This window comes from Loxodonta africana, chromosome 5 (genome assembly GCF_030014295.1).
Source record: "Loxodonta africana isolate mLoxAfr1 chromosome 5, mLoxAfr1.hap2, whole genome shotgun sequence".
Classification (NCBI taxonomy): Eukaryota; Metazoa; Chordata; class Mammalia; order Proboscidea; family Elephantidae; genus Loxodonta; species Loxodonta africana.
Window position 1 is genome coordinate 57,697,045 of NC_087346.1, and position 13,157 is coordinate 57,710,201.

Below are 13,157 nucleotides of genomic sequence, written 5' to 3' on the forward strand. Positions count from 1 at the left end.
TAATTTCCTGACCGCTGCTTCCATGGGCATTGATTGTGGATCCAAGTAAGATGAAATCCTTGACATCTTCAACATTTTCTCTGTTTATCGTGGTGTTACTTTTTGGTCGAATTGTGAGGATTTTTGTGTTCTTTATGTTGCGGTTTAATCTTTGATTTTCATCAGTAAGTGTTTGAAGTCCTCTTCACTTTCAGGAAGCAAGACTGTGTCATCTGCATAACACAGGTTGTTAATGAGTCTTCCTCCAGTTCTGATGCTGCAATCTTCTTCATATAGTCCAGCTTCTAGGATTCTTTGCTCAATATATAGATTGAATTAAGTATGGTGAAAGGATACAACGCTGATGAACATGTTTCCTGATTTTAAACCATGCACTATCCCCTGGTTCTATTTGAGTGACTGCCTCTTGGTCTATGTACAGGCGCCACATGGGCACAATTAAGTGGTCTGGAATTCTCATCCTGCGTAATGTTATCCATAATTTGTTATGATCCACTCAGTCAGGCACCTTTGCATAGTCTGGGAAGTAAAACCTGGTGATCTATTTCTGAAAAAATTGACCAATAAAACCTTATGAATAACAGTGGAACATTGTCTCATACAGTGAAAGAAGATGAGCTCCTTGGATTGGAAGGCACTCAAAATGTGATTGGGAAAGAGGTGCTTCCTCAAAGCAGAATGAAATGGATGGGGTAAAGCTTTTGAGACCTTCATTTGCTGATGCGGCAAAACTTAAAATGAGAAGAAACAGCTGCGAATATCCATTAGAAATCGGAATGTGGAAAGTTCAAAGTATGAATCAAGGAAAACTGGAAGTCAGCAAAAATGAAATGGAATGCATAAATATTGACATCCTAGGCATTAGTGAGCTGAAATGGACAGGTATTGGCTATTTTGAATTAGACAATCATATGGTCTACTATGCAGGAAATGACAGATTGAAGAGGAATGGCATTGCATTCATCCTCATAAAGAACATTTCAAGGCCTATCCTGAAGTACAACGCAGTTAGTGACAGAATAATATCCGTGCATCTAAGAAGGAAGAGCAGTTAATACAACTATCCCTCAAATTTACCCACGGCCATGGATTGAATTCTGTCCCCCCAAAATAGGCCATTGTTCCCAGTATTGTGCGATTGTTCTCCATTTTGTGATTGTAATTTTATGCTAAAGAGGATTAGGGTGGGATTGTAATACCCTTCCTAAGGTCACATCCCTGACCCAATGTAAAGGGAGTTTCCCTGAAGTGTGGCCTGCACCACTTTCTATCTTACAAGAGATAAAAGGAAAGGGAAGTAAGCAGAGAGCGGGGACCTCATACCACCAAGAAAACAGCACCAGGAGCAGAGCGTGTTCTTTGGACCTGAGGTTCCTGCGTCGAGAACTCCTAGACCAAGGGAAGATTGATGACAAGGACCTTCCTCCAGAACCGACAGAGAGAGAAAGCCTTTCCCTGAAGCTGGCGCACTGAATCTGGACTTCTAACCTGCTTTACTACGAGGAAATAAATTTCACTTTGTTAAAGCCATCTGCTTGTGATATTTCTGTCATAGCAGCACTAGATGAATAAGACACCCACCAACTGCTAACGCCAAAGATTAAATTGAAGATTTTTCACAACTTCTGCAGTCTGAAACTGATCAACCGTACAATCAAGATGTATTGATAATTACTGGTGATCTGTAAAGACTATAGCCTTGGAAACCCTATGAGGCAGTTCTACTCTGTCCTGTAGGATTGCTATGAGTTGGAATCTACTTGATACTTTGATGAAGAAAAGTATAGCAGGTAAAAGATGAGATTGTTGGAGTGTTTCTGGTGAGAAGGTAGTCAGGGAAAATTTCTCTGAGAAACCCTAGAGAGTTAGGAAGCAAGCCATGTACTTTCCTGTGAAGAAGAATTAATTGTACAAAGGTTTTTCATTCTCCATGAGCCTTTGGTGTAAGACTTTATAAATAAATGAACATGTAGCAATAGGGGCATGTAAGCACCTATAACTTTGACTTTACCAACTGTATACAAATATACTGGAGCCCTGGTGGTTCAGTGGTTAAGAGCTCAGCTGCTAACCAAAAAGGTCAGCAGTTCGAATCCACCAGCCGCTCCTTGGAAACCCTATGGGACAGTTGGAATAGATTCAGTGGCAACAGGTATGCAAATATATTAGGTTTTTTATACACAAAGATCCTATAAAATGCCAAGAATAACCAGAAGCCTTGGCAGGCTTAACCTGTTTAGCACACATATTTCATCACAGCGAATGAAGGAAGAGACTTAAGTGGAAGTAAGTTGCTTCTTCCCTCATTGGTTTGTGACTGATCATCACATAGTCATATAAATCCAAGTGCAGATGTATTTCAGTGCATAGAAGACACTAGAGACTGCAGAGATACAGCACAAGTAAGTGATATTATTGAACTTCACATAGATAAGAAATGAGATATTCTTTACTCTTTACTTTGGAGTTTCATTTTTATTACTGTGATGTCCTGTGTGTGACTGAGCCAATGTTTTGTGACCTATTTTCACCATTGCCCTCTAACCTTTTCTCAAATGGAGCCTTTCTATGTCTGTGACTGTGTGGAAATCAATGGTAATTTCTAAGGGTAATAAAGGTATAGGAGATTTTAAAAGAGTCCTTCAAGTGGATTTTAACATAGAACCATAGTCATTACTGGAGGAAAAATTCTGTCTAGGATTTGCGAATTCTTCCAGAATTTTCCCAAGTGATTTTTCAATGTATGACACAATAGGGAATTTCATTTCACAGTTCTACACTCTTTTTCTTTCTTTTTTTAAAAGCTCAGGGATTTTATTGGTAATGTTTTCTATAATTTTAAGACACGTTTTGCTGGTGCATCTCCACGTTTTGCCAAGAATTGCATCTGGCATCACATGGTTTCAGAGATAGTTCAAGGAATTCACCCAAATAGGGAATTTGTACTCACAGTTCCCATTGTTTTTAATAATGCCTCTTGTTTTGATTTTAATGCATGGAATCATTTAAAATAACCTTTAGTTGGTCTCTAATAGGAAAATGGAGATCCAGCTTGCCAATTCAAATTTTAATATGCAGTATTTGAGTGAAATCCCTCAGTTAAAAAAATTCCCCCCATTAACAAGAGTCTCATATTTCTTCTACAAATATATTAATCCTACAGTTTAACTCTAACCTGGTAACTTTTCCAGAACTGAACTAGAGGTGCCCAGGGCACTGTGAAATGAAGGAGAGCAGGACTCTGTGCCACTCGCTGCCAGCATGTAGTAAAGTGCTGTTACTTAATGTTAATACGTGCAGGAGCTTCCAGGGAAAACAACAGCATTTCACGTGATTGCCCTCTGAATCCAAACCCCATTCAAAGCATTGTCGTCTGTACAATGGGAGTGCAGCCATTATGCTCTGTGCCAAGATATTTTCTATAGGTTTGTTACTGGCCAAGTTACAATGTAGCAAAGAACTGTTGCCAAATTCACAAATTATCTTTGTTTTTATCTACTTTAAATTCACAGGTTGTTGCATTATTACTAGATATATCTGAAACTGTGTCTGGCATTCCTAAGTATGTTCGAAGTTCCTGATGTCTTTTAAGTGTAAGGGTTCAAGTCGGCCAATGCTTTCACGAATAAAATAAACCAGAATAAAGAGCATTTAACTTTTAAATTGAGTTGTAAAATGGTTAAGGATTATCTCCTTATTTGTAAAGTTTTATATCCATCAAAATTATTCTGGAAAGTACATGGAAGGGACTGGGCAGTGGGTAGGAGAGAGTGAGCTATTTGTATCAGGTGAACACTTGAGACTGTGTTGGCATCTCCTGTCTGGAGGGGGGATGGGAGGGTAGAGAGCGTTAGAACTGGCAAAATTGTCACAAAAGGAGAGACTGGAAGGGCTGACTCATTAGGGGGAGAGCAAGTGGGAGTACCGAGTAAGGTGTATATAAACTTATATGTGACAGACTGACTTGATTTGTAAATGTTCACTTGACGCTCAATAAAAATTAAAAAAAAAATTACTCGGGAAAGTCTATCCTTTTCACAGTTACCTATTAAATCTTTATTAAATGTGCAACAAATCAATTGGTTATTAGCCTCCTTTGCTAGAGAGTTAAGTTTGGATTTTTGTCATCTTCTGGCACAGAGATTAGAATATTTGAGACTATTCTTTACTGTGCTAGTATAGCAATCTACAGAATAGAATCTTGGCTTAGTTAAAATTAAGCAGATTTTTATCATGGTATTTTGCAGTTTATCAACAACCACGTTAAAATTGCCTCTGGGATTTAATTCTCTCGCATTTTTTTAAATCAGCTAAAATATATCAGTGCTAGACAGTGGAAAAAGAGTTATAAACCTAGGAGACAGAAAGTACCAAGACAGATTTCATTAACACTACCATCTCCCATGTAAAGCATCTATCATATATTAAGAGCTAAATCTTCTGCTTTTAATGGCTACTTCCATATGAGTTTATGTATTAAAGATTCTATCCAGGATATTTATGATTCATTCATTCATATGTTCTTTGAGAAATCACATTTTTAATTTTTTTAAACATAATCCTAGATGCTGAATAAGGAAGTTTACATGACTTTCTTTGGAGTGAAAGGAAGCCAGTGGTTAGTTTTACGTGTAAAGGAGATCTTTAAGCATGCTCAATTTTTTAACTTCCTGTCTCTGTATCGTTTCAGGAAATATAGGCAGCTTTCATGCATACTCTGCTTAGGATTCTAACATATAGTGGCAGTATAAGGGTTCAGAAATGAAGCTAACAGGAAATAAGAGTCTAGCATGATGCTGGAGTTTTCCTAGGCCAGTCAAATCATATTTAGGTCTATAATCCACCTGGATATTATTTCTGTTTTTGATGTGAAGTTGGAGTCTAATAATGTGTACTTTCCTCTTTTGTCTCAGAACCATTTTAGTTCAGCTTCCTTATATCCCCACTGTGAAGTCATTTCTTTCATATTCATGTGGTTCTGGTTTGAGGCTCTGCACCGCCTTACGTCTAGCCTGAGCCAATACCACATTATCTTAATTACAAGGGCTTTTCATATGTCTTTCTTGAGGTTTGTATATTAGACTTTATTTTACAGAAAAAGCCTGGGAAGCCCTGGTTTCAAACAGTGAATCCCTTTAGTCTACAGAGTACCTTTATTCTCCTTTCTTCTGAAGGAGCTAAACTTCTAACTGATCATTATCTACCTCGAAACTAGGGTCCTGCTCACTGCATTTCGTTTCTGTTCATTTTGGTTCAGGCGATGTAATATCTTGCTTTTAAATCTAACTAAATACTTTTCAGTTTTCTCTATGTTTTACCTTTCATTTTTAATATGTCTTTCAGCAGGGTGGGTTTATCAAAGAATATGACTTTTAGGATCTGAGTCCAATCAAATCATACAAACCTGGTGTCTTCATCATCTAGTGCTGCTCTAACAGAAATATCATACATGGACAGCTTTAACAAGCAGAAGTTTATTCTCTCATAGTTTAGGAACCTAGAAGTTCGAATTCAGGGTGCCAGCTCCAAGGGAAGGCTTTCTCTCTCTGTCAGCTCTGGGGGAAGGTCCTTGTCATCAATCTTCCCCTGGTCTAGGAGCTTCTCAGAGCAGGGATTTGGGTCCAAAGGACACACTTGCTCCTGGCTCTTCTTTCTGGGTGATAGGAGATCCCCCTGCACCTCAGACAAGCCTCCCTGTGCCTCAGAAAGGCTTCCTGTGCCTCAAACAGCCCCCTGCACCTTGGACAGAACCCCTGTGCCTCATCTGGGACTTTGGCTCTCAGCTGAGGTTTCTGCTGCTGGCTGGGCCAGGGGCCCTGCTTGTGGCCTCAGCTGCCTTCAGTGCTGTTGCAGCGCCATGTCTGTTACAGTTCTGAGCCCACTCCCCTCAGACTTCTCTCTTACCACTTCTCCATCAGCAGACTCTGGCTTCTGCTTCTTCTGGCTTCTGTTGCTGTTTTCTCCCAGCTCTGCCTTTTACCAGGTGCAAGGTTTCTGCTGTTACTGACTTCTGTCCCTTTGGATGAATCTTCCAATCTCTTATCCCCCGGCTGACATCTCCATCCTGGAATAAGGACTGGGGAAAGAGGTTGTTCCTCGGCACAGAACTTCCACATCCCCAGGGAATGACCTCACCCCTTCTTGAAGAGCCCGCTGTTCGAATTCTCCATCCCAGGAGGCTCCTAGACTAGGAGAAGAGTGATGACGGGGCCTTCCCCCAGACCCAACAGAGAGAGAAAGCCTTCCCCTGGAGCTAGCACCCTGAATTTGGACTTCTAGCATCCTAAAATGTGAGAGAATAAACTTTTGTTTGTTAAAGCCATCCACTTGTGGTACTTCTGTTATAGTGGCACTAGATGACTAAGACAGAATCTGGTACATGGCGTGGAGTCTGCTCTAATAGATACCTTGAACAAGGAAGTGATTTGAACCTGTGAATGGGTAGAGGCTAGAAAAGTTTTAAGGTGACCAACAGTAAAAGCCTAGATTGCCTTGAAGAGACTGTTGGTGGAATTATGAGATCAAAGATGATTCTGGTGAGGACTCAGAAGAAAGTGAGGAGAGTTGTAACACTGGAGATTTCACAGATGGCGAGAGGAATGGCAGGTAGGCTGCTAGCTCAAGTCCCAAGAACCAGAGGTTAGATGAACAGGAGCCAGCTGCAGGATCCAGACCAAGTAAAAGCCAGCGAGCCTTGCCAGAAAGTCCAGCTATATTGGATGTAGGCCACACCCCCAAGGAAAATCCCTTTCAACTGATTGGCTTTTCACAACAAATCTCATCATGGAGGTGATCACATTGTTTCAGATCTCATTATGAAGGTGATTACACCATTTAAAATGCCAAACTACATCCTAAGTGTCAAACCACAGAGGATCATGGCCCAGGCACATTAACACACAACCTTATCCATCACACCTGGACTGTACCTTCCTCTAAGTGCGAACCATGTTCTTCCCTCCTTTCATTTCTTTTGTCTATTTTCTTTCCCTTGTTTTTGAACAGTAATATGTTTGGGCACTGAGTTGGTACTTTAAACACACACTATTTTCATTACCATTTTATAAGTGAGGAAACTAAAGCTCAAAACAGGTGACTTTCCCAAGGGCATTCAAATAGAAAGTAGCAGAGGTGATTCCAAAACCACACATTCCCTCCTACCGTTCATGAGCCCACGAACTTATTCTTCACTGCACCCCTTGGTGTGGTGGGAATACATTTTACCATCAGCCTTTTAGTCCATGATTCCTGTGAAATAAAGGCTTTAGCAAAATGGGATATTGTAACAGCAATACATTGCCAAGTGCAGTAAGAGGAAAATTTTTTCTTCTAGATGATATTCTCTACAGTTATTGTGGTCATTTATTTCAGATTTCCTTACCTGTTTTCACTGGCCATGGAAATGTTTACTTGGAATTCCATTTGTTTGTTTTTATGCAAAAGCTTTATAAAATATAGAAGGATTTCTAAAACCAGTTAACATTTCCAACTTTACTTTTCATTGTTATAAAAATGTACACGTATAACCTGAAAAATAAAAGTCTTCGAGTGTAGAATTTTGTGGCTGTAGACATCAAGAAAGCTGATTTCTACAATGTAAGTCTGAACCAATCAGACTTATGTTCAGTAGAAAATACAATTATGCAAGTAACTACAGGAATGTGATGTTAGAATACTGCTTTATTAATGAGTTATGACTATTGAAATCATACTCTAGAAGGAAAGATAGCATTTGTCAGATGATCGTGGACCTGTGCCAAATCTCAGATACAAAGATATATTTGAAGAGAAATATAGATAGCTACCAGCCTCTGCTAAACGTCTTCTTTACTTCAGTGAAAGGTAATATAAAATTGCATGATTTTACAAATAGCAAAAACAGAAAACCCTTTGTTTTCATTCAGAATTCAAGAGGCATATATTAATAGTTATGTGGTATTTGACCAAATAGATATGACCATGTTATATGGTTAATTTTTAATGCTGATCATAATGGACAAAAACGAATCTATAAAAATTTTCTACATTCTGCTTTGGTGAGTAGTGTCTGGGGTCTCAAAAGCCTATAAGCAGCCATCAAAGATATTCCGCTGGTCCCACCCCTTTGGGGGCAAGGGAGAATGAAAAAAACTAAAGATACAAGGGAAAGATTAGTCCAAAGGACAAATGGACCACAACTACCATGTCCTCCATCAGACTGAGTCCAGCACAACTACATGGTACCTGGCTACCACCACTGACTGCTTTGACAGGGATCACAATAGAGGGTCCCAGAAAGAGCTGGAGAAAAATGTGGAACAAAATTCTAACTCACAAAAAAAGACCAAGCTTATTGGCCTGACAAAGACTGGAGAAACCCCGAGAGTATGGCCCCCAGACACCCTTTTAGCTTAGCAATGAATTCACTCCCAAGGTTCATCCTTCAGCCAAAGGTTAGACAGGCCCATAAAACAAAACGAGACTAAAGGGGCACAACAACCCGGGGACAAGGACTAGAAGGCAGGAAAGAATAGGAAAACTGGTAATAAGGAACCCAAGGTCGAGAAGGGAGAGTGTTGACATGTCACAAAACAATATGTGTACTGTTTAATGAGAAGGTAGCTTGTTCTGTAAACTTTCATCTAAAGTACAATTAAAAAAAAGGAATCTATATACACACATAATGTTTATAGGGAAATACATATATTTTGTGCTGTGGAAACATTAACTTCTGACATCAAAAATTAATAAAATCTTCTATAAAATATTTTTCACATGGAAACTGTAATTAGGAATGACATTTTTTCCATTCAGACAGCTTTTGTTTGTTTTCTTTCTGAGATTTAAATGAAATAGATGAAGGTTTATAACAATTACTCTTTTCCTTTCTTAGATAAGAAGAATCCCTTAATTATGATAACATAAAATACTTTTTTTCAGGAAGAATTTTATTACTCAACATTAAAAAATGTATCACTTTTGTACTCTCATATCTTTCTAAGCTCAACATTTCTAAGTAACTTGGAAAATAGTCCCATGGTTCTAACAGGCCCTTAATTTGTTTCTCCAAGTTTGAACTTCCTGTATGCATATTTCTCCCCAAAAGGAATTTGGAGCCATAAATCTTGGAATTTTCATTAGTTTACTCTCATCATTTATTCATTCTTCAGAGAACATTTCCTCTCATATTGATATGTGTGGTATGTCATATATTTCTTTTGGGTGGGGACTGGACTGGCTAATGGGATTGGGTCAGGGCAAGAAATGATTATGGTTAACTCTTCCTTTCTAACAAGAGCACCACCTCCACTCCACAACATCTAGGCATGGAAATCTAGGGGTCAAAGGAATTGCTTTGCTAGAAACTGCATCCTTCCAAAAGAAATGTACAAGTGCTAACCCCAGTACCTGTAAAAAATGACCCTGTTTGAAAATAGGAATTTTCTTTTGTTATGTTACTGAGGTCATACCAGAGTAGGGTGGGCCCTAAACCTAATCATTTGAGTGGTGTCTTATAAAAAAACAAAAACAGAAACAGAAACATACAGAGGGAAGATGCTGTGTGAGGACAGACACACATGGCAGAGACATCTATAAGCCCAGGGATGTCAAGGATTGCCTACAGCTGCTAGAAGCTGAAATAGACAAAAGGACCGTTCTCTAGAGCTGACACCCTGAACTCAGACTTTTAATCTCCTTTAAACCTCTGTTCTTTAAAGCTGCCCACTTGTGCTTTATTTTATTATGGCAGCACTAGATAACCAAGATAAGCATCATTTCCTGGATCCTGAGTGGCTCTAGATAAACAACCAGTTATTTCCTGGCCATCCTCTCCACATGTAGGCTCTATGAACACATGAATTTGAGGTCTGAAATTTGCAATCTAGAGTTTTATGATTTGTATTTGACGTTTTATGTAATATTCTATTGTCTTTGAAAACCTTCCTTATAAGAGAATAAACTATTTAAACTCACCACTTAAAAAAAGTATAATTATATTGTTTTTACTCATTTGATTGTTATTATTAGTGCACTGTATTCAGTGTTTATTATTGACCATTGAACAGAATTATTAACTAATAATTAGTGTTTGGTATTATGCTAAGTGCTTTACATGCATTATCTCATTAAGTTTCCAAATCCATATTAATTTCTCTGTTTATAAAAGAAGGGAGGGGGTCTTTGAAATTCAGGAAGATTGTGTTAGCTAGCCCCAAAATACACAGTTGAGTGGCAGAACTAAATTTCAAACAAAAATGCTTTTTATCTCCGTTGCCTAATCATTATAAAATTACAACACGTTTCACTATAAGAGCTTAAACATCATTAACTGGTTATAACCAATAAAAATGAAGTGATCTAATCTTAGAAAACTCACAAAATTGCAATGACATACATCTAACCAACATAGGTGGGATTAGCAAATTTTCTGAAATGGCAAGGAAACTTGTTTTCTTCCTCTGGAGAGAAGTTGGAGGGATATGTTCACCACTGTCCCATCCCAATAGAAGTCACCAAGCTGGAATATGTTTGTATGGTGTAAGCAACCCAATAAAACTCATTAGCATGGATAGTATGAGAGAAAAGAGAGGAGTGTTTTCCCAAGCCTTTGATTCTTATAGGGAAAAGCCACGGCTGACGGAATGGTGAGAGTGACAGGTGGGCATGCCCGGCTCTCATTTCTCTTGCATGCACCCGACTTCTACCCAGTGGCCCTCACAAACTCTGAGCTAGCTATATTACCAAAGCAACCACACAACACGACAAACATCGCACATGATAAGAGGCTAATGGCGAGGTGAAATCATCGTAAAATGGAAAGATTTTTACTCTACTCTCTGAAGGTTAGTGTGTGGGTAAGCTCTTAATCTGAAGTCTTTTTCATAAATAAAATTTGAATTTTTGTATTTCACTGGACTATTCTAGCTAGTGCTGAGAGAGAGAGAGAGAGATGATCTTATTTCTATCAAGTCTTTCCTGTATGTTATTAGGATAGTGATTTATAATTTTGGCTTTGAAATATCCTCTAATATCCCCAGTTATCTCAAAAGATGTCATAAAGTTTTCAAAAAAGTCCAAAAAGAAAAATGTTGATACATCTCTAGAGGGTTGTTAAACTAATCCCTCCCTTTTTCTCTTTCCAGAATCACACTATGCCAAACTACAAACTCACTTATTTTAATATGAGGGGGAGAGCAGAAATTATTCGCTATATATTTGCGTATTTGGACATAAAGTATGAAGACCACAGAATAGAACCAGCTGACTGGCCTGAGATCAAATCAAGTAAGTAACACAAATAATAGTTTAGGAAAATATACTTTCAGAACCTTTTGTTTTTCCTCAGGGAAATGGAAAAATAAAGTTTTTTTGAACCTCGTGTCGATTTAAATTGAGGAACAGCAGTTTTGGCAAACTAAATAAACACTATATGACACAAAATTTTTACTGTTAGAGGTGGAAGCACAAATCTTACAAAGAGGGCATATAAAAAGTCAGCATGAACCTTTGGTGGAGAGCTGACTTGGAGAAATACTGCAGACAATACTCTTGACAACTGGAATTTGATGGGCATGCTGCAAGGATCTAGCATGTGTCGGAAGTATTTCAGTTGTGCTACTCTAACAGAAAACCAAACTCAAAATTGTGTAAATAATAAGGAAATTAATTTTATCATATAATTAAAAATACATAAGTAAGGCAGATTTCAAAGGCTGGTTTTATCCATTTTCTCACTCTGTGCATTGGCTGTCATCAGGCTGGTAGCCAGATGTTTGCTGGAATTTCATCCTCACAGGCTTGAAGTACAACACTGAATGGATTAGTGAGAAAAACAGACAGAAAGAGAGGGTTTCTTCCATTAGTGTTCCCAGAGAAATGAAGAAAAACTTTTCTAGAAGACCTCAGCAAACCCTTCATATACCCTGGCTCAACCTCAGTCACATACTGATTTCTGAGCCAGTCACTGAAAAGGGAATGGGAATAACCATAGAATACTCCAGGCCACCTCTGGCGTTAAGAATGGATCAGTTTCCCTGGGACATATGACTGTATGAAAGAGATCTGGCTACATAAACAAACTTGGGATCAAACAACCGTGTATGGTGTTCAGTAAGTAGGAAGTCATCCTCTACCTACTTGCTATGTGTCTTAGAAATAGTAACCAAATATTAGCTAAAATTCACATTTTCATGACTGAATTATTACAAATTCACATAATGGTGAACGAAGCACTTACTGAGCACGTGAAGACTAAGTGGCACTGTGATAGATCCTCTACAGACTCAATTGCATTTATTTTTCCAGCACCCCAACATGGAAAGTATTATTATTCTTATTTTGTAGTTGGGATAACTGAAACTCACACAGTTTAGGCAATTTCTTCAGGTTCACAACTCTAGCAAAGTAGATCTCAGTTTTAAACCAAGGGTACTTTAACTACATAGTCCAGGTTCTTTCTAGTAAACAATGTTACTTCCTTAGTTTTTAAAAACAAATAACTAATAATGACAATGACAATAATATTATGATAATTGGTACATTAACAATAAATATTGCCGCATGTTTTTTAGAGCCATGATTTACTAAAAATTATTGTACTACAACTATTCTTTCTCTTATCAAGGACCCACCCCTGGTGGGATAGACCATCTTTTCTTGTTCTGATGAAACTTTACTATTAGTATCCAAACTTTTCTTCTGATACCAGAATTCATACGTGGGATTTTAAGAGTGTGGACATAAATAGGTGAAAATTAACTGAATCCACCAATTATTTAGTTAAGTCAGGATGGACAGCAACAGATGCAGAAATAGTATTGTCTTAGTTACCTAGTGCTGCCATAATAGAAATATCACAAGTGAGTGGCTTTAAAGAACTGAAATTAATTTTCTCACAGTTTTCAAGGTTAAAAGTTCAAATCGGCATCTCAGTCACATCAATTCCTTCTGTAAGCCTCTCTCTTAGTTACCTGTGTTTGCTCGTGATCCTTGGCATTCCTTGGCTTCCCCTGTGTGTTTGTGTTTCTGTGTCTATTTTGGTCTTTTAATAATTTGAAGTGATTAAGTTTAGGATCCACTCTATACTGGTATGGACTCATTAACATAACAAAAGAAAGCTCCATTTCCAAACAGGATCACATACACAAGGGCCAGGAATTCAACAGGTATTTTGGGGG

At 38.2% G+C, this 13,157-nt stretch overlaps 1 protein-coding gene across 4 annotated transcripts in view; it reads left to right on the forward strand.

Annotated features, from left to right (window-relative positions):
* Positions 1-2,248: 2,248 nt before the first annotated feature.
* Positions 2,249-13,157, forward strand: part of HPGDS (hematopoietic prostaglandin D synthase) — a 43,756-nt gene continuing 32,847 nt past the window's right edge. The window contains exons 1-2 of one of the 4 annotated variants that reach the window (XM_064285539.1): positions 2,249-2,402; positions 11,124-11,265. In XM_064285539.1, coding sequence (XP_064141609.1) covers positions 11,133-11,265 — 133 coding nt within the window. In that variant the 5' untranslated portion in view covers positions 2,249-2,402; positions 11,124-11,132. Of the gene's footprint in view, positions 2,403-10,806; positions 11,266-13,157 lie in introns of those variants that run through there. The other 3 variants (XM_023553237.2, XM_023553236.2, XM_003414076.3) reach the window with 3 other exon arrangements.